The sequence below is a fragment of the Scleropages formosus genome, chromosome 13 (genome assembly GCF_900964775.1).
Source record: "Scleropages formosus chromosome 13, fSclFor1.1, whole genome shotgun sequence".
Classification (NCBI taxonomy): domain Eukaryota; kingdom Metazoa; phylum Chordata; class Actinopteri; order Osteoglossiformes; family Osteoglossidae; genus Scleropages; species Scleropages formosus.
Window position 1 is genome coordinate 29,058,469 of NC_041818.1, and position 21,903 is coordinate 29,080,371.

General features: G+C 52.5%; 1 protein-coding gene across 1 annotated transcript; it reads right to left on the minus strand.

Annotated features, from left to right (window-relative positions):
• Positions 1-703: 703 nt before the first annotated feature.
• LOC108922848 (breakpoint cluster region protein) lies at positions 704-14,767 on the minus strand. The gene is made up of 24 exons (XM_018733236.2): positions 14,525-14,767; positions 13,758-13,984; positions 13,516-13,598; positions 13,254-13,366; positions 13,057-13,161; positions 11,038-11,265; positions 10,700-10,807; positions 9,943-9,997; positions 9,807-9,859; positions 9,426-9,563; positions 9,170-9,291; positions 8,899-9,049; positions 8,658-8,783; positions 5,869-5,944; positions 5,639-5,734; positions 4,915-4,989; positions 4,600-4,697; positions 4,381-4,494; positions 3,733-3,896; positions 3,295-3,434; positions 3,088-3,222; positions 2,703-2,808; positions 2,282-2,423; positions 704-2,194 (listed from the first exon to the last, which is right to left on the minus strand). Exons 3-24 carry the CDS (start codon positions 13,565-13,567, stop codon positions 2,090-2,092), a joined length of 2,502 nt encoding a protein of 833 aa, XP_018588752.1. The 5' UTR covers positions 13,568-13,598; positions 13,758-13,984; positions 14,525-14,767; the 3' UTR covers positions 704-2,089.
• Positions 14,768-21,903: the final 7,136 nt, after the last annotated feature.

Sequence of the window (21,903 nt, forward strand, 5' to 3'; positions counted from 1 at the left end):
GCTCCACCTTCTGGAGAAGCTCACAGGGTCGTGACCCATCATGCGAAGAGGGATGAGGACCTTTCGTGGGGACTGGTGAGGAGATTGATGGCGTCTCCATGGGACCCGGGGGGGGCAGGACCCACCTGTTCTGTCCATTCAGGAAGAGGCTGTCATGTGGACACGACACCATGCAGAGAGCCAACAGCAGTGTGTTTGTCAGGGTGTCAGAGGCACAGTGTGTGCCTGTGAAGAGCCTATTCATCACACATACACACACGCACACACACACACACACACACACACACGTGTGGCTGTGCCAGTGGCAGGGAAGGGGATTAGCTCCACCAGGACCAATGTAAACACCTCCCAGTAGGCTGTGGGGTCACTGCCCCAACACAAGTTTTATGAGACGAGAGGCCAGAGGCAGAGTCCAACTAGCTCCGCTGGTCACGGACAGGTTCCTCTCGTTAGAAACAGAAACGGTGAAGTTCAGAATTTCTGAAGGTACAAACTTTTCTTGGTTCAGTTGTTTTTCAGTGCATTTTCCTCACTTATCAATTCTATGAAATTTCAGTGTGTGGCAGAGCAAAAATGACCTGTGTTTTACCCTCCCAGCCAATAAATGGCAGCAAAGAGTCCCCTGTGAGAACAGGAGTGTGTCGCCACCTTCATTCAGCTCACTTCCGCGGTGTTTACAGCTGCTGTCTGCTGATGGGGGTGTCGGTGACCAATAACAAGGAGAAAAACACTGTACGTGTTCATGGGTGAGCACCGAGTAGGAGTTTGTGGGGACAAATATGAAATATTTTTATTGGCAGAGTTTTAAAATTAGTTTTAACTTTCATGTAGCTCTGATGTAACACAAATATGAATCATTTTATTGCAAATAAATGAACAGAGCTCTATTTTATCACTTTTACTGATTATGACTTAGTAGTAAATGTGTGTTTGGAGTTATGAACAAAACAAGTTACAAACAGGCTTCTGGTCCCCGCTGTGTTCATGAATGAGGCGCCTGTGTTTACTGTCAAACTGCGTTCCCAGAATATTGTCCAGTGAGGCCCGAAACGTAACACATTTCAGACAATATGCAGGAGTCCCGCACAAGTAGCTCACTGCATGAGCACCTTCATTAGGCTCCAGATTTTCGACGCGGCTTCGATTTGGTCTCAGATTCTTCCGGAACAGCTCCCCAATTTGCCGGATTGTGGTCTGGGCTGCAGGGACAGGTGATTTACGACCGCATGCCGTCAAGTGACGTCTGTTTGTGTCGGGACGCCGTTATTACTCACACCTGATACTGGGGGGGTTTGCGCTTGCCTGGACCCCCCGGAATGCATGCTGGGATAGAGCTCAGGCCGGGGATGGGATTAGCGATCAAACGGCAGTCTTGCGGACAGTAACACTAACCCCGGCAGCCCAGGTGGCGCAGGAGTTGAGCTGTAAGGGTACACCGGACCGTGGGGGGGCGGCCCGGGGGGCACCGGGGGGCCTCCTTTCATGTGCCAGCGTGAGTTTTTCTGAACTCCGTCTTGTTGAATTTGAACCATGACCAATTGTATTTAACACCCCCTTGACAGTGGAGCGTGAAAATGAACATCTACCCTCAGATTATGGGGCGACTCTCCCTTCCGCTGCTGTGGGGGGGCACTTCGCTCCTCCCTTTGAACCTGCGCGTATCTCCAAGGAGAGATTTCTTTTGAGCCCACATGCACAAAACGTCTAACCCCCTTCCGAGAAGAGCACTGAGAAATGGGCTCCGAAGCATCTTCGAACCGAACCGAATCGAACCACAGTGAAGCATGGTAAATGTCCAGTCCACGTCCAGTAAACGCAGTGCGCTGTTGCCTCTTTTGTCCGCTCCTCATTCTACATTTATTGCATACATTTCAAGGACAATTGTTTATCGGGTGTCTCGAATGACACAGCAGCTGTGAGCACCACCAACAGTTGGTAATGAACTGTGACCCTTGACCTTTCGATGCTCTCCATGACGTCCACAGTGAAAGGACACTGTTGTCAGCAAGCTGCCAGAAGGTCTGAGAGGACACTCTGCTGGGACTGGTCACTGGAGTGGGGACACCTCTACCGCTGAAGGTGACGTGTCCTACAGGATGGTGTCTGCAGGCTCCTCATCCTCCCTCTCCAGCGGGGCTAAGGCCAAGGGTCTGGGGAGGTCCTGGCACTGCAGGTAGAAGAAGACAACCTGGACCTGCACAAAGACACCAAGCGGATGTGACTCACCTGGGGACGGGGTGTGGAGCAGGACAACGGCAGAGTAGAGAGATCGATCGCTCACCTGCACCACCACTTCCTGGGAGATGTCGACCTGGGGGGCACTCTGCCCCAACATCATAGCGGGAGGACGGACGAGGCTGGGTCCAAATACAGTGGCCAGGTTCAACAGCGACATCTTGTTGAGGTGCTGCCTCTCAGCCACCCTGGAGGGACAACGAGGATAAGGTGAGCGAAGGCCCCTAGAACGTCCTCTGGTGTTTCCTGTGAGGCCGTAAACCTCTGCTGTTCTGGCCCTTGTGTCCAGAAGCCAGGAGACATTAGAGACAAGCGAGTGGCCTATATCTGGTGCCAGTCATGTGCCCTGTCCCACTTCCTTGTGCACAGCGGGCCATGGACTGTCCTTCAGTTTGTACAAGAAGAACACGTCGATCGTGCCTTTACAAGAGGAGCACACACAGCGGGACAAAGAAGGTGGTGCACACCGTTGGAGGTGGTGGAGGAGGAAGAGGAAGGTGTTTCGGTTCACATCAGGACACGAGTGCAGGATGGAGAGTATGGCTTCCTTTTTGATGGACACATCAGTGATATCTGCAAAAGATGAGTGAGCAAAGGTTTGCCGCATGGCTGTAGAACAAACGGAACCACAAGTCAAGCGGCTCTTTGGTTGAATTCATGAGCATCATTCTAAAGTCTTGAGCTCATTAGGAGAGCAGGAGGTGGCAGCTAACGGGAGTAGGAGGGGCTCTGAGCAGTGGGCGGGGCTCTAGAGCAGTGGGTGGGGCTCTTGAGTGTTCTAAACACTGGGAGATTGTATGAGAGTGGGCGGGGCTCTGGGCAGCGGGGGTAGGGAGTGTCTATGGAACTCACCCAGGGCTGCGGCCAGGTTTTGGAAGTGCTCTGCAGGAATGAGTGATTCGGGAAGCTCCCGGAAGTACAGCTTCAGGGCTCCGGACACGGTGTTCACATCAAGCGAGCGCAGCCGAGACATGGCATCCCGCACGTCTGGGGGGATCAGACACACACAGTCACACACACAGTCACACACACACACACACACACACACAGTTCTCTCACTTATATTGAAGATGCTCTTCAGAGCCTGGATGTCACTGGTTGCTCCCGAGATCCTGTAGATGCCGACCTCCTCCAGGCCACGACGCTCCACCTCCTCTGCACAGGAGCGCACGACATGGGGCACCAGCACCCCCTCCTGCCTTGGAGAGGGTGAGAGCACTCAGGAAGGGACACACACGTCATACTCAGCTTAGTGCTGTTATTCATATTTCAGATGTGTTGGGACTCAGAGAGACCCTTCTGGAGACCCTTCTGTCCTCCTTCTGCTTCTTTGACAACGCGAGTTTCCATTCCTGTCTGTTCAGTCAGTTCACACACGCTACCGGCATGTGTGTATGTATGTCTGTGTGTGTGTGTGTGTACAGGAGGGAAGGCCAGTACATTGGAGGCATGATCCAGAAAGGTCCTCAAAATGGTCAGAGCTGGGAGGTCACTCACTGGGCCAGAGTGGCAATATGTACTCCGAAGACGGGCGGCTGCTGGGTGGGGGTGGAGCTCGGCGGTACCAGGGGGTGTGCTGAGTATCGCAGTGAGATGGACACCTCCACTGGACCGAGGGACACAGTTGTCTTCCTCCAGCGCTTCAGCAAAGCAGGATCCAACTGGAAAACACACACACACACACACACACACACACACACACACACACACACACACACACACACACACACACACAGTGTAACTGTCATGCTCAGCAGAGTTTTGCCTATATTTTCACAGCATTTAGTCCAGACGAAGCACCAGTAATAGAGCCTTAGAGCAAAGCCTTGAATGAGACCTCATCAGTTACTGCTGATCTGGAGGTGAAGATAAGTAGTAGAATTCATGGTGATTCATTTACATCCCCCATGGGGGGCAGCTGATGGTGCAGTAGTTAAAGCTATTGTCTTTGATTCCAAGGGTTGCAGGTTTGAATCTCACTTTCAGCTGTAGTACCCTTGAATGAGGTACTGACCCTAAATTACCCCAGCAAAATTATCCAGCTGTATAAATGAGTAAATAACAGTAAGTTACTTTGGAGAAAAGTGTCCCATAACTCTAAATGCACCTAAACAGTCTGTGATGCTCCATGGTTCTCTTTTCTACCTGGATGCAGCTCCTTGCCAGGACTTGGACCCCTTTGCTGCTCTCTCTACTTTCTGGGTGTTTTACAGAGAGCAGCCGAAGACAGTGCGCTCCATCCACCAGCAGGGAGAACTCCTGCAACACACACACACACACGTGGTAAAGACAGAAAGGGAAAGAGGTGTAAGGTCGTCCACGTACTGACAGCAGCGCGTTGTGGACAATGGCCAGTCCACTCACCTCGTCCCACTGTGGCTCAAGACTGCTGAGCGATGGCCGCGTCTGTGCTGCGTTATCGAAGAACTGGTAGCCGTCGGCCTCCAAGTGCACGGAGAGACCTGCAGGACAGAGCAAGAGAAGTGAGGGAGCCCAGGTCTGCCGGGAACTCGCCGAGGACTCACCTGCCACACACATGTACAGTACAGAACACCGGGGGGTGGGGGCTATGGCTCTGATTACAAGTAATGGGAGGGTTTTACAGCTGGAGGATTGCAGTGAGGGTGGGGATACTGGATCAGCGTGGAGGCAGAGGCAGAGGCCTGAGCTTAAACTCACTGGCTGGATATTGGAGTCCGCAGGCAGAATGGACAACCACACCGAGTGTCCCACGCAGGTCCTCATCCCTGAAGTCTGAGAGAACGAGGCAGACAGGAAAAGCTCAGATATAATGACACACGTGGCACATGGTCAGTACACTCCGCTCCCTCTCTGAGAGATGGGGAACAAGCAACATGGGGTTTCAGCACAGGGATCCAAAGCTTGTCTCGTTTGACCTGCGAGGAACTGCTGGTCCTCGTTGCCGCAGACAGCGAACTTGAGGACCGCGAGCATGACGGAACAGTGACCACAGTTAGAAACGCGCTGAGACTGTACAAAAATGATGGACGGGGTTGGGAGTATGGTTAAGATGCGCTGCAACGAGACATGAACTGAGCATCCCGAGTGATGACAGGCAGAGTCACAGTTTGGAACAGACGTGATCTGTGGGGGTGGGTGGGACTAGAGAGGGCAGTGGGGGCCGTAGACAACCATTGGAGTGGAGCCCTGAGGAGCTGCAGCCTCTGCATTAGCTGGACTTTTGTCCCAGGTGCTGGGTTACTGCGTTTGCTACTGGGTTTTACCGCGGTATGAAATGCACAGTCATCAACACAGACCATCCTGAAATATAGAGGCTCTGACGGTGCATCACGGTAACAGACTGGAGATGTAAGGGACTAACCAACGGACATGAATGCAAGGGTGTGTTGCCATGGCAACTGCTGGAGCGAGAGCATCTTACCCTGCAGGAGGCTCTGCAGCCGTGGCTGCTGGGTCATCCTCAGTTTGACACAGGAGCTGGTCAGGGCCAGCAGGTCTGGAGGAACCGTCTCCTGGTCTGATAAAAACCGTACACATGACGAATGTGGAGAACCGGTCAGGTGACATCAAACGTGTCTACAGTTAATGTCAGTCAATACACAAGAAGTCCAAACAGATGGTCCCTTCCTCCACTGACACTTCAGTACTCACTCTTTCCTCTCAGGCTCTCGATAGCATCCCTCCATTCTTCCAGCTCAAACAGGGAGGGCAGCATGATAGTGTGGCTCTGCAGAAGGCATTGAGAGGTGTTAATAACCCCCCAGTCGCACTACTGACATCACTCAGCATTAGTAATCTAGACCAAAAGTAGTATTAATTGGTTAACAGGACCAAACTCCGGGCTGCAGAATGAAGATAGAGTAAATCCAGGACTCACTCAGACCTGGATGCCTAAAAACTACTCTCAGCTACTTTCCACTCTGCTGTCTCTTCAGCTAAAACCTCCTTCTTCCACAACAAAATACAGTCTGCATCTGAAAAACCACACAGACTCTTCACCACCTTCTCATCCCTCCTGTGTATTTCACCGCCTCCTCCATCTTCTTCTCTCACTGCTGATGACTTTGCTTTGATTCTCAGAGACAAAGTCAATTCAGTCACAGACAAGTTCTCAGCATCACCCTGCCTGGTTCGCGCTGGACCTCCCTGTGAAGTCATGATCTCCAAATTCAAACTGCTCTCCGACCTCCTGATATCACACAGACCCACCACCTGCTCGCTAGATTTGATCCCATCCTCACTTACACAGAATATCTCCCCGCAACTCTACACCTTCATCTCTAAGATCATTAACTCCTTGCTCTCTTCTGGCTGTTTCCCAGCTGCCTTCAAAACTGCTCTCATTTCACCTCTATTAAAGAAACCCTCACTGGATGCCAATTCGGTCTAAAACTACAGACCAGTCTCCTTCCTCTCCTTTCTGTCTAAAACTGTAGGGCAGGCGGCCTGTGATCTACTATTTGATTTCCTCACTCGGAACCATCTCCTCGATGGTTATCAGTCTGGATTCAAAGTTGGTCACTCCACAGAGATGGTGCTTCTGGGGTGTCTGATGCTCTCCAATCTGCTACAGCCGCCTTCCTCTCCTTGGTCCTCATCCTCCTCGATCTGTTTGCAGCTTTTGACACCGTCAACCACCGGATTCTACTCTCCTCTCTTAGTCAGCTTGGGATCAAAGGAGCGGCACTCAGATGGTTTGAGTTCTACCTCTCTGACAGATCCTATCAAGTGGTCTGGCAGAGCTCTCGTTCTTCTCCTCTGCCTCTCTCAACCGGTGTCCCACAGGGCTCGTACTGGGTCCTCTTCTCTTCTCCATCTACACCTCCTCCCTTGGCCTGATCATCCCCTCCCACGGATTCAAATACCACTGCTATGCTGATGATACCCAGCTCTTCCTCTCCTTTCCACCTGGAGCATCAGACATTTCCGCATTCATTGCTGCCTGCCTGTCGGACATCTCTTCATGGATGTCTGATCACAACCTCCAACTCAACCTCTCCAAAACAGAGATTCTTCACCTCCCAGCTGGCCTATCTTTGTCATGCCCTCCACCTCAGTAATGAGGAGCGGTACTGGGTGGCCACTTGTGATGTCCTGGACCCTGAGCTGATCACAGAGTTCCACCGGAACCACCCTGACCGTCCCGCACCTCGATCCTGTGGGCGCCCGCCGGGTCATCGCAGAGCGGCAAAGGCCGCTCGTGGAGGGGGGGGGTTACTGTCATGCCCTCCACCTTGGTAACAAGCAACACCTGCAGCTGCAGGGTCCGGGCACACAAAAGGACAGCCTGGACTGCAGGAAGTTGCGGAACAAATTGGTGACAATTTTGCTTGTTTTCCTGACCACGTCTACTGGATTGCCCCTTGACTTCACTTCCTGTGCTCCGCACTTATGTCCGATGCATCGCGCCGGGGGGACACCATGACAGTCTTCCTGTCACGATCTATCGATCAAACTGCACAACTCGCTCATTTTTCTACCTCCTCGACTAAGAGTCTGGGAGTGACGATTGACTCAAGTTTATCTTTCTCTCAGCACATCGAACCCACATCCCGGACCTGCAGATACATTCTGCATAACATCCGAAGGACCCGTCCTTACCTCACAACTGACTCTGCCCAACTACTCGTCCAGGCCAATACTGACATCTCATCTGGATACTGCATCTCTCTCCTGTGTGGCCTTCTTTCTACTGCCATCAAACCTCTACAGCTGATACAGAATAATGCAGTAGAAGTCGTGTTCGACTTGCCAAAGTGTTCCCATCTATCTCCTCTACTCGTTTCTCTGCACTGGTTTCCTATTGCTGCCCGGATCAAATTCAAGACCCTGGTTATTGTCTAGAAAACGATCAACAGAACTGATCCCAGATATTTACAGGACTCGATCAACCGCTACACCCCAACCAGACCCTTCGCTCGTCTACTTCTGCTCGCATGGTGGTCCCACACACAAAAGGTAAAGCACGGAGGTTCTCGGTTCCGGCTCCGTTGTGATGAAACGACCCCCCCCCCTCACTCGGAACTGCTGAATCTCTGTCCACATTTAAAAGGGTCTGAAATCTCACTTCTTCCACACTCATTTCACCCAAGATCTCTCCAGCTCATGTATGATGTAAATGTTCATGCACCGTAACCTCATGATCATCCCCAGATAAGCCTTTACACAGCCGCTACTCCGGCATTGTATGTGAATGTTTGTGCACCCCAAGTGAGACTCGAACCCCAGACCCACCAAGAGAGCAGGCACAGGCCAAACCCGCTGCACCACCACACCCCTTTAAACGATTACGTGTAAATGTAAATGTAAACTCCCTGCAATGCTGCTGACATCACTCAGCATTAATAACCTTTCCCTATGAGCACTGAGTTGCTCTCTGATGAGCTCTGTGTACAGCAGTGTGTTGCGCTGTGTGTACAGAAGTGTGCATGGACAGTCACCTTGCCACTCGGACTGTGCAGTTCCAGAGAGAAAAGAGGTGCGTGGGTGAAGAGCCACAACTCGCACTGCTGCAGCTTCTTGTAGCTGCGGTCCAGGGTTCGAGGCCCGAGGCCCTTAGCTCCTCTCTGACACACAATCACAATGGTACAGTGACACGCATGTGACTGATGTGGTTTATGAATGACATGGAAAATTCGCACGTGGTGAGAGAACAAGTAGAGCAGAGCAAGACTGCGCCACCTGCTGGAGCTCCTCCCTGATCTGGAACATCTTCCCCCTCATGGCCAAGACCCGTTGCTGGAGGTCGACAGGACGCTCCTTCACTGGCCCCCAAAAGAGACGCAGCCCAGGCAGCGGGAGATACCAGCTGAACCTGTACTGAGCCGGCTTTCTGGAAGGTCAGACACACACGCACAAGCACAGATAATAACTACAAAAGAGCTCACTTTTTGCACGGCAGTGCAGCACGTACCTCCTGTGCGTGTAATGTGTGAGCGATGTGTTGACTGACCCTGCCGCTCCACCCTTGAGCTTGGTGCACAGCAGCAGGTCTGTGTACAGGAAGAGATGGCGCAGGCTGTGCTCGCCTTCACACATGTCCACCACAAAGCCGTCGCGCATCAGCTGCCGTCTCTGTGTCACACACACGACAGCTTATACACAGAGTACAGCAGCGTTTCTGTAGTAACAGTGATGATGGCGACGATGATGATGATGAAGACTGCATGTGTTTCTCTGCGTGTGTGTGTGTGCGCGCGTGTGCTCACCATGCCCTTGGAGAGTGTGACGGCCCTCTTGCAGTGCGAGTCCTCGTTGACCCCTGACAAAAAACTGCTGGAAATGCGCAGGGCTTCCTGCAGAAGACTGTGGTCGGGGTGGTTCAGCGGCGTGTGCTTCAGCAGGTCCTGGCAGTGTGTGTGTATGTGTGTGTGTGTGTGTGTGTGGAAGAAATGCAGTTTGAGTCACACTTATACAGAGCTGTAGACTGTGATGGTCCATCTGCACACAAGGGTGTTGTCTCAAAGCGGACTAGTCAAAGGGACTGTGAGTGATGAAGAGCTCGCCACCATGGAGTGTAAAGCACAGTATCACTGCATGTAAAACACAGTACAAGCGTGTCATGTTTGAAGAGAAGACAGGGACATTACATGGAGCACCAGGGTGGTCTTGGTGACACGGTCCAATGGCTTGTAGAGCAGAGCTAAGGGACAGAAGGACAGGGACACGGTGACTGATGGGCAGGGAATTGTGGGCCTCCCTGAGGCTGCAGGACACACCCCTCACCTTCAAGTGTGTACTCGGTTCTGCTGTTGTCTGGCCCTTTGGAGGACATCATGCTCTTCAGGGACACACAGAGACCAACAGAGAGAGAGCAACAAGGCTAAGAAACCGACTCAGAGAAGAGTAAGGGAACCGTGCACTATGTTCATGTAACATTACCACAGTAAAATTACCATAGTACAGAAGAAAAGAGTCATTTGCATTATTGATATTACCACATGGAACAGTCCTGTAAATGACAGAATATTACAGCGTCTACACTCCATAGTAACGCACCTTTCGTACACTCTTACTGCAGGAAAGTACTAATGACTGATGTAGAATAATAAAGTAACAAACTATATTAATGTAACCTGGTGAAAGTCCATGTAACTGTGTACAACATTCATGTTCTTTGTTAGAATATTAACATAAGCGTACAGAATAGCAGTGGCACAGCAGGTTTGCCCGGGTCCCACTCGCTGGTGGGTCTGGGGTTCGAGTCCCGCTTGGAGTGCCTTGCGATGGACTGGCGTCCCGTTCTGGGTGTGACCCCACCCCCTCCAGCCCTGAGCCCTTTGTTGCTGGGTTAGGCTCCAGCCTGCTGTGTGTGTGTGTGTGTGTGTGTGTGTGTGTGTGTGTGTGTGTGTGTGTGTGTGTGTGTGTGTGTGCGTGTGGAAAATGAATACGTCCTAAAGTATCATTGTAATGTAGCATCATTGAAGAGTACTGTGCTCCCCCAGCAGGCCTTCTCCTCAGTGCAAAGCAGTGCCTCTCTCACCTCCGCCAGGGTCCGGAAGCGTGGCTCCGCCTGGGTGCACGTCCTCACAATGTCCACGGCGCTCTCGTAGTTGTCTATGAAGCCACGGTACACCCCGAGCTGACTCACCTGGGAACAGCACAGCTGTCACAGCCACATGGCACACGCACTTTGCAGCCGAGTGTGTTTCTGCAGCTGCAGCACCATCAGCGGGGAATGATGTGGAGGTGTGGCGAACTGTCGTGGAATGTGTGTTCGGCACCTTCTCGCGCGTCTCTGTGGACGGATGTCATGTACTGACCTACCATTTCCCACACTGCACCTGTGTTCTGGGAAGGGGAGCAACGGCTAAGACCCACCATCTTGAGGAAGAGGTCTCCGACAGGCGGGTGAGTGGCCCCCTGTCCCTGCGGTTTGTCCTGGTCCGGCTGCAGGTCCGAGCGCAGCCCCAGCCTGTCCCTCAGCCTGCTGTAGAAGTCCCGGTGCAGGTCTCGCAGCTCCGGCACTTGGTAGAAAAGCGTCTCCACCTGCTGGCTGGACAGCACTGGCTGGGAGGTGCTGGCTGAGGCCTTCAGGGCCTTCATAGGCTGGAGCCCCAGGGAGAGAGAGAAGATCCTCCGGTTAGACGCAGAGAGCCGGAGCAGGTCCGCACCAGGCACTTGGAAAAGGGAACGACTGTAGAGAGGGGTGTTTTACCGTGGCACCTGGGATAAAAAAAGTGATCGGAGGGAGGAAAGCGAGAAAGAGGCCGCAGACCACAGCTGCTCCTCTCCTTCTGCTACCTCCCTCCGGGAGCCCTGGAGGCCCCAGTGCGTGGATGATGCGAAGAAGGCGAAAGCCAAGTTCGGACAGTGTTCGGAGAGATCAGCCGTCCAGTGGGGGTCCAGTGGGGTCCAATCCAGTCTCCTGATGCTCTGCATCCAAAGCCCAACAGCTTGTTCCCAGTGAAGGATGCGTGAGCTCCCCCCCCAGCTGGGGCCAGTCAGGGCGCCTGCGCTCTACTCTGCGCAGACACAAGGTGGCACAGGTGGTCCCAGTGACGTGCCCGCGAGTTGAAGAACGGTTGTCTCGTGAGAGCGAAGACTTTGGCTAAACGTGCCTCGTTTTAAGTGATGACACAGCGCTGTTCTCTCAGTCGCTCGGACACCCTTCCTGCAGAGTGTCCTGTCAGATGCAAAATACGCAAAATTCCCAAACGCTGAATCGTTTCCCACTGTCGCCAAATTTGCAAAAGTTCCTGTTTTGCGACGACGTGGTTCTGAACGTGAACGCGAACGCACTGTTTTTCAGCTGAAACTTTTAAGTTTGACAGTGAAAACCAAGCAAACGTGAAGAGCTGAAGGGACACAGAGGTTTGTTTGTTCGTTTGTTTCTTATCAGCGCGGTCGAGTCGCCGGAGCCTCTCGCTGACCACTGCTGACCCCATAAATGGGCGACCTCTTTTTCAGGCTGTTCGACTCGGCCAAGCCGGCGGTCCATTTTCGAACCCTCGCTTTTGCACCCGCGCGGCTTCCTGCAGAAACGGCCGCTGTGGTGTGTGGCCCTGCAGAGGGAGTGCGGTGCGGTGCGGTGCGATGCCCCCCCCTCTCCCCCGGGACCCCTGTAACAACTCGCTTTGCGCTCATTTCTAGGACACAGGCCAAGAATAGCAAGTGTTGAGTCACCGGCACCTCGAGGGCCAAAGCGGATGAGGCCCCTGCTGCAAAATGGCCCCGAGCTCTCGCTGTTCTTTTGGAGGAAGTTGGAACAGAGAAGTTTCGCTCAGCAGCCCAAGGGGGAAGTGGAGGGACCGATAACAGCGAGACACCCTGAGAGAGCACCGCTTGCGAGCGCAGATGAGCGGAGAGAGATGAGAGATAAGTGATGAACGGTGAGTGGTGAGTGATGAGCAGTGAGCAGGGTGGGGACAGCTGGTAGTGTAGTGGCTAGAGCTACTACCTTTGGACCTGAAGGTTGCAGGTTTGATCCCCATCTCTGGCTGTAGTGCCCTTGAGCAAGGTACTTACCCTAAATTGCTGCAGTAAAATAACCCAGCTGTACAAATGGGCAAATACCTGTAGGTAGAGTAACACTGTAAACCTGAAAAGTGTCAGGTAAATGAATAAAGGTGAGTGATGAGCAGCTGTGCTTTCATGAAGACTCTCACCCTGAGCTGATGGTGTGAAAAAGGTAGCCCAGCTCTAAAAGCAGGGAAATCAGAGTATGTTGCTCTGGAGAGAAGCATCAGCTAAAGGAATAAATCAGTTGCCAACCAATTGATTATGACCTGGAAAATGGACTAACTGCTCTGCCTGTGTTCCCCCCCTTTGCACTGGACAGATGGGGGACGTCACTCTCAGACCGCTTTGGAACCTGCCGCCAGGGGGACCCATACTGACCGTGAGCAATGTCTCCAGCTCGCTCAGGTACTGCTGCTCATGCTTCAGGATGTTCTGGAGCACCTGCAGCCTCCTGTCCAGGAGGACGTCGGGGGACAAGTCGGTCTGGAATGGAGCCGTAGCAGAGGTCACTTGACCCGCGGCCACACGTACAGCAGCCCTCCAGCTCAAGGGTGTGTGGGATGCGCTGCCCTCACCGGTGTTTCTGGGAGGTCTGCGCCGTCCGCCTGCAGGGCGGTTGTGGTAAAGCTGTCTTCAGCCTCCGCCCCAAACACGTCCTCTACGAGGTCGGTCTCCGTCTCGTTCACCCCTGAAGAGGATGACCGGACAGTGGGGACTGGGGTCACGGTGTCAGCCACGATTTGTGTCCGTCCTCTTTGTACTCGCGTATGTCGACTCGCATCGACAACCTGCCAAGCACACAATTCCCCCAGAGTCCCCTGGGCTCGGCACACACACCTGCTATGTTGCACGTCTGCAGGTAATCCATGGCTTCCTTGTACACATCCATTTTCCGCGGGGGGGCGGGACAGGGGACGAGGCTGGAGACGTGAGCAGAGATGGGCGTCACTGCTGGATTTTGCGAGCAGGAAAGTTTCTAAGAGACTGAACTGTACTGCTGTAAAGGGTTAAATAATGAGGAAACGTCAATGACTTTGTTGAACTTTTACAATGTTTGTGGAAACAAAACGATGTCACACCTCACGTAAAGAAACAAAACGGCCCAGACGTTTTCTGCTGATGCTCCGAGAGTTATGAACAGCACGCAGAGGAAATAAAAAAAATGTAATTTCTCAGTTTTACAGCGGATCGTGTGCTGCAGTGCTCACGCAGTGCTCCATCCTGCTGCGGGGCCCCGTCCCGGACAACATGCTCCACTGGACACTGCAGCTCGTGGCCAAAGGCGCCGCCGACCAGTTCAGCTCAGCTGAATGCAGTGAGGGGGGAGTTTTTACAGGGAGGGGGGAGGTGGAGCAGAGAGGGAAAAGGCAGAGCACAGAGAGCTTTACTGATGATCCTGTTTGGACGAGCAGCGGCAGCTGAGGAGAGGAAAACAAAAGTGTCCCTTTGCCAAGGAAGGGCAGCAGGACAGAGCTCCAAGGCTTCATGAACCATGTGAACAATGACTCTGCAATTAGCACCTCAATATTTTACTGGAAAGGAGCAAATGAAAAATGTACCGTACTGGATGCCTCAAGGCAACGCCTCCCCACCCCCCAGGGTCTGTGTAGCCCCAGCTGAGACGCGCTGGTCTGGTGCGAAATAGCAGTATGTCTGTCAGGGGAGAGCTGTGAAGAAATACAGTGCCAATGTGAAGCAGGAGTGCCTGCCCTTCAGCGCACACACACACACACACACACACACACACACACACACTCCGGGGATGGCGTGGCTGAAAACGTCCTCACCCATTGCAAAGGCGGGGGAAAGTATGAAAGGTAATGGAGTGCAGTCGCCGCAGTCTTACCTGGGTAAATGCGCTCTGTCGGCGAGGACTGAGGGCTGCGCTGTGAAGGAAGGCGCTGCTCTACACACGAGTCCCAGTCACCGTAGGCCTGTGGAGTCACACTGTGGGTCTCAGCGAAGCCTCAGTGACCCTCGTCCATCGCCGTGTCCTCCTGCTCTGCAAGGCATATGTATGTCATGGCACTTTCACTTTGACATGTGACTCCACACATCCCGCGCTCATCTGTGAACTGAGACGGCTCACTGTGCACTGAACGGCTCACTTCCTCCTTGTGCAGCAGAAAGACACAGTGCCCAGTGACTGCACACCCCGCCTCACTGTGGTTTGCGCTATTATTAGTGATCCGCTGGCTTCTTTGTGCAAAGCGGTGAACAGAGTACACCATGGATGTCACCCTCATTTGCATACAGCAGGAGCGGGGCTTCGAACCCGGGACCTTCGGCTTGAAAGGAGGCCTAAGAGCGACGCCCCATGCCGAGCCGCAGCTGGCATCGGACACATGAGACGGGGAGCCGAGCGATGAACCAGGAGTTCAGTAAGGAGAGCAGCACAGGAACGCGGGACACCCCCCCGCTGCTGGACGTACGAAGACAGACGAACGGCTCCTCTGCATTTCAGCACTAGGCCTGCAAGCTCTCACGTTGGGACAATGAGTGTTACGCGCCACTGGCCAAAAAGTGCACAAACCAGTCATGTCTTGCGTGATCAAAGAGTCCGGTAAGAGGACGTTCGCTGGCAGTTGGTGCTGCTTCCTGTTCCTCACATGGATGCTAATTTCCCCTTTAGTGCAGACAAAGAGCGGCAAATCGCATCCAAAGTGTCCTCCAGCGCCCACTCGCCATCCACTGCCCTTCCGTGAGTAAGTCCAGCAACCGCAACGATAGTAATAATAAAGTATGAGCTCAACCTGTTTGAGCACAGGATGGGAATAGCACTGCCTTTCACTGTTTTCACTGCTCCATCTGACAGAGGACACTTTGTCACCTTTGTGTGCTTAAGGGGCTCAGATGTTGCATCTGAAATCATAGCACTTGCTCCTTAATGTCTCAAAGTAGAGGAGGGCATCTCTCTTCTGGCCCAGGAAAGGCAGGGGTTTTGCTGGACCCTTGTGGCCATTCAGCTCTGATCAGAGTGAACCACAGATTTCTGCCAGGGGGCACAGTGGAGCCTAATGCATGATTGAGTGGCTTGAGTTCTGCCTCCCTGTAGCCCTTCATTTTGTTTACATTTATTTATTTATCTATCAGACACTTTTCTCCAAAGCGACTTCCAATGAACTCTATGTAGTGTTATCAGCCCACACAGCTTATTCACTGCGGTGACTTACACTGCTAGATACACTACTTACACTGGGTCACTCATCCATACATGAGTGGAACACACACTCTCTCTGTCACTCACACACTATCGGTGGACCTGAACAGCATGTCTTTGGACTGTGGGAGGAAACCAGAGCACCCGGAGGAAACCCACACAGACACGGGGAGAACATGCCAACTCCATACAGACTAAGTGGGGATCAAACCCATGTCCTTTCGGACCAGCCAGGTGCTGTGAGATAGCAGCGCTACTTGCTGTGCCACTGTGCCACTCTAGGTTTCTGCTACTGCTAGGCCTAAGGTGCAATGTTTGCCGTGGGGGGCGCAGTGATTTAATTTCCCTTCCCTTCCCTTCCCTTCCCTTCCCTTCTCTGAAGCCATGGGCTCTCCAGGCACTCAGGCACTCAGGCACCAGGAGGGGGCACTGCTGCTTCACTGGGAGAATCAAAGGGCGAGAAGGAGCAGCAGGCAGTACCTGAAGGAGACAGAGGAGGGAGACCTGCAAGGTCACTGATCCCGGAGTTTCAGACACAGAGAGAGAGGCGTGCGTACACAAACACACACGCACACACACCTGGACTTTACTTGTCTTCCATGGCTGAAAACATGATTGTTAAGTAAACCTAGTTTGTTATTTCCTACCTGATGCACCAATGTTCATCGATCGAGTAGGTGCATGAAACGCAATATAGGTGAATCCTGATCATCTTTCTACAATTGTGTTTTTTTAAAAGGTACACAAACATTCACATACAATGCCGGAGTAGCGGCTGTGTAAAGGCTTATCTGGGGATGATCATGAAGTCATGGTGTATGAACATTTACACCATACATTAGCTGCAGAGTCTTGGGCGAAGTGAGTCCGGAAGAGGTGAGTTTTAAGACCCTTCTTAAATGTGGACAGAGATTCAGCAGTTCTGAGTGAGAGGGGGAGGTCGCTCCACCACAAAGGAGCCAGAACCGAGGACCTCCGTGCTTTACCTTTTGTGCACAGGACCACCAAGCGAGTAGAAGTAGAGGAGCAAAGGGGTTTGGTTGGGGTGTAGTTGTTGATCAAGTCTTGTAGATGTCTGGAATCAGTTCTATTGATACATATGTAGACAATAACCAGGGTCTTGAATTTGATCCGGGCAGCTATAGGAAACCAGTGCAGAGAAACAAGTAGAGGAGATACATGGGAACACTTTGGCAAGTCAAACACAACTTGTACCGTGGTATTCTGTATCAGCAGTAGAGGTTTGGTGGCAGTAGCAGGAAGGCCACACAGGAAAGACTTGCAGTATCCAGACGGGATGTTACCATGGCCTGGACAAGTAGTTGTGCAGAGTCAGTTGTGAGGTAGGGATCCATCCATCCATCCATCCATCCATTTTTTTGCCCTCTTGTCCTACTAAGGTCATGGTGGTAATAGGGAGAGCAGAGAGGCCCAGCCACCCCTGTCCCTCGCAACTTCCTCCAGCTCAGCCTTGGGGATCGCCAGCCGTTCCCAGGCCAACTGGGAGATATAATCCCTCCAGCAGGTCCAGGGCCGACCTCAGCGCCTCGTCCCAGTTGGCCGTGCCCGGTATACCTCCAAAAGGAGGCGCCCAGGGGGCATCCTTATCAGATGCCCGAACCACCTTAACTGTCTCCTCTCAATATGGAGGAGTAGCGGCTCTACTCCGAGTTCCTCCCGGATGTCCGAACTCCTCACCCTATCACGGAGAGTGAGTCCCAACCTCCTGCGGAGAAAACTCATTTCGGCCGCTTGTATCCGCGATTTTATTCTTTCGGTCATCACCCAGAGTTGATGACCATAGGTGATGGTAGGGACGTAGATCGACCGGTAAATGGAGAGCTTCGCCTTATGGCTCAGCTCCCCCTTCACCACTATAGTCCGGTACAGCGACCGCATTACTGCTGCCGCTGCTCCCAGTCTGCGCCGATCTCAAGCTCCCTTCTTCCCTCACTTGTGAACAAGACCCCAAGATACTTGAACTCCTCTGCCTGGGGCAAAAACTCTTCCCTTACCTGGAGGGGGCATGCCATCCTTTTCCGTGAGAGAACCGTGGACTCAGACTTTGAGGTGCTGATCCTCATCCCTACCGCATCACGCTCGGCCGCAAACCGTCCCGGTGCGTGCTGGAGGCAGCCACGTGACGGTGCCAAAAGGACATCGTCTGCAAAAAGCAGAGACGTCACCTTCCGACTCCCACACAGAATGCCCTCCTGACCTCGACTGCGCCTCGATATCCTGTCCATGAAAACCACAAACAGGAGTGGATACAAGGCACAACCTTGGCAGAGTCCAACACCCACATTGAACGGGCTTGGCTTAATGCAGAGTATGCGGACACAACTCTCGCTCCGTATGTACAAGGACCGAAAGGTCCGCAGTAATGGCCCTGGTACCCCATACTCCCGAAGCACCTCCCACAGAATTTCTCGGGGAACACAGTCATAGGCCTTCTCCAAGTCCACAAAACACATGTAGACTGGATTAGCAAACTCCCATGCCCCTTCAATTATCTCTGAGAGGATAAATAGGTGGTCCACTGTTCCATGGCCAGGAGAGAATCCACATTTCTCCTCTTTGATCTGAGGTTCAACTACCGGCCTGAGCCTCCTCTCTGAAGCCGACCGATAGTTGTTTTCCATGGCCTCTCCAAACTCCTTCCATGCCCGGGATTTTGCTTCTGCAACCGCAGCCGCTGCTGCCTTTTTCGCCTGTCGGTACCTGTCTGCTGAGTCAGGAGTCCCCAGAGCCAACCAGGCCCTAAAGGCCTCCTTCTTCAGCTTGATGGCTTCCCTCACCACCGGTGTCCGCCAGCGGGTTCTCGGGTTGCCGCCCAGGCTGGCACCAACAAGCTTTTGGCCACAGCTGTGCCTGGCTGCTTCCACAATGGAGGTTTTACACAGGGTCCATTCAGACTCCATGTCCCCTACCTCCTCTGGGACATGGGAGAAGCTCTCCCGGAGGTGTGAGTTAAAATCATTCCGGACAAGGTCCTCTGACAGTTGTTCCCAGCACATCCTCATTAAATGTCTGGGCAGACCGGGTCTGTCCATCAGTTTTCCTGGCCATCTGATCCAACTCACCAGCAGATGGTGATTGGTTCATAGCTCAGCACCTTTCTTCACCGAAGTGTCCAGAACATATGGCCTCAAGTCAGATGAAATGACTACAAAGTCAATCATTGACCTTTGGCCCAGGGAGCTCTGGTACCAAGTACACTTATGAGCATCCTTGTGTTCGAACATGATGTTTGTTATGGACAAACCATGGCTAGCACAGAAATCCAATAACACTTCACCATTTGGGTTCAGATCGGGCAAGCCGTTCCTCCCAATCACAGGCAGGGCCCTGTCTGGAATGATTTTAACTCACACCTCTGGGAGAGCTTTCCACCTGGTGCATCAGACATCTCTGCACGCACCCCCTCTTAAATGAATAAATGTAAATGTAAATCGACTGGTCGACAAGCGGCGCATTCTGCAAGACGTCTCTGTCGTAACGCCATTCAACACCGGCAGCGATCACCGCCTGCTCAGGGCCAAGATCGTCATCGACAGGACAAAGGAGAAGAAGACACTGCAGCTGACGTAGAGGGAAGAACGTGTGAAGGTCTACGATGGAAAGCGACTGCAGGAAGCGATGGAGAGGAAATCCTGGTGCCGAATTGACGGAATTGACGATGATTATGACTCACTGATCGAGAAACTGAAGGAATGCTTGAGGGAGGCAAAGGAGGCGGGCCCAAGGGAGCAGAAGGGAAGAATCTCGGAAGAAACCGAAAAACTTCTCGAGAAGAGAAAGAACATGAAGAGGACTGCGGAAGATCACCTTGAATATTCCATTCTCAGCAGGGTGATACGACTGCAGCTGAAGAGAGACTTCGAAAAATACTGGATGGAAAAGCTCCTGAAGGCCGCCGAGGAAAGGAAGAGCCTCAAGAAATGTGAAAGGGGGATGGCACTCTATAAATCGGAAGTGACGAAGCTGAAGAACTCGGATGGTGCTACAGCCGATGAAAGAGGCGAGGTGGTAAAGATCTGTAAAGACTTTTACACTAAGCTTTTTAAATCTGCTGTGAAGATTGAACCACCACCGTCACTTCAAAGGAAGGAGAATGTGCCCCCCATTCTCGTAAGTGAGGTTGAAAGGGCCGTCAATTTGATGAAGAGGGAAAAAGCACCGGGGAAAGATGGCATAACATCTGAAATGCTGAAGTTGGGCGGAGAACAGCTCTGGAAAATCCTCGCCGAACGGTTCAGTCACTATCTGAACACGTGCAAGATACCATCGCAGTGGAAAGAGTCGAGAACCATCCTGCTGTATAAGAAGGGAGATAGAGAAGATCTGAAGAACTATCGTCCCATATGCCTCTTGTCCCACATCTACAAACTGTTCACGAAGATAATCCTAACACGATTATCAGAACACTTGGATGGACAACAACCAAGGGAACAAGCAGGCTTCCGAAGAACCTACAGCACGATGGATCACATCTTCACTCTGACCCAATTGCTGGAGCGAGCGAAAGAGTACAGGCTGCCACTATGCGTCGCGTTCGTGGACTACGAGAAGGCCTTCGACAGCGTCGAGATCAACGCAGTGCTAAAGTCGTTGGAGATGCAAGGAGTCGAGGCGCAATACATCGAACTCCTACGGGAGGCGAATTCCGGATGTACCACCGACATCGCTCTGCTGTCGTCGCCGATTAGAATACCAGTCGAGAAGGGCGTCAAACAAGGAGACACCATCTCTCCGAAGCTCTTCACCACATGTCTCGAGCAGATCTTCAGAGACATCGACTGGAAGGGCGGCGTAAACATCAACGGCGAGCTACTGACCCACCTCCGTTTCGCTGACGATATCGTCCTCGTCGCCGAAACCACAGATCTACTTCAGACCATGCTAACCGAGCTAGACATCAGAAGCTCGAGAGTAGGCCTCAAAATGAACCGCATGAAGACCAAGTTCATGCGGTCAGATTACGCAACAAGGGGCCGAATAGTGGTTCAAGGCAATGAAATAGAGGAGGTGGAGGAATACGTCTACCTTGGACAAGAAGTAAATATGCGTCGAGACATGGAGAAGGAAATCTCGCGGAGAATAAGGGCCGGATGGAAAGCGTTTAACTCCATCAAGGATGTGCTCAAAGGAAAGTTGGATAAGACCACCCGCGCGAACCTCTTCAATGGCACAGTTTTACCTGCAATGTTATACGGCAGTGAAACTTGGGCCACCACAAAGAGAGAAGAGCAAAGGTTGGTAACTGCTCAAAGGGCGATGGAGAGATCTATGCTGGGAATATCACTAAGAGAACATATCCGGAGTGAGACGATCAGAGAGAAATCCGGCGTGAGGGACGTCATCAACGAGTACGAGAAGCAAAAGTTGAGATGGGCCGGACACGTTGCTCGGTTCACCGACAATCGGTGGACTCGCGCAATTGTCGAGTGGTATCCGCGTGAGCGGAAAAGGCCACGCGGAAGGCCTCCAAAACGATGGATTGACGACATAAGAAAAACGTTTGGAGCTACGTGGATGAGGAAGGCGCGATCCAGAGAGGAATGGAAAGCGTGCTGTGACCAGCGGAGTCGATTCGACGCCCGATAGTCTGGTCGGTCAAGTGGTCAAGTGGTAAATGTAAATCTAAATGTGTGAGTTGTCCAGTTTGATCGATAGATCGTGACAGGAGGACAGGCCAGCTGAGAGGTGAAAAATCTCTGTTTTGGAGAGGTTGAGTTGGAGGTGGTGATCAGACATCCACAAAGAGATGTCGACAGACAGCAATGCGTGTGGAGATGTCTGATGCACCAGGTGGAAAGGAGAGGAAGAGCTGGGTATCATCAGCATAGCAGTGGTATTTGAACCAATGGGAGGTGTAGCACACTGAGGCAGTGGGGGAAGGGGGTGGAGAAGGGGACAAAGCAACAGCAGCTGGGACTAATCACTTACGCTATTTCTTCCCCTGCACCCGGCAGTGAGGGAGCGAGACAGCAGAGGAGAGTCAACACCAAGAGACACAAGAACACACGAGAGTGAACACGAGCACGAGCACAAGAGCCAGAAAC

What these genes read in the sequence shown, in the direction of transcription:
- LOC108922848 (XM_018733236.2), bottom strand. Translation starts at nt 13,567, where the DNA reads ATGGATGTGTACAAGGAAGCCATGGATTACCTGCAGACGTGCAACATA. An exon ending in AGCTGGAGACATTGCTCACG is followed by an intron (nt 11,266 to 13,056) that starts GTCAGTATGGGT and finishes CTGGGGCTCCAG; the next exon opens with CCTATGAAGGCCCTGAAGGC. An exon ending in GAGACCTCTTCCTCAAGATG is followed by an intron (nt 10,808 to 11,037) that starts GTGGGTCTTAGC and finishes TGCTGTTCCCAG; the next exon opens with GTGAGTCAGCTCGGGGTGTA.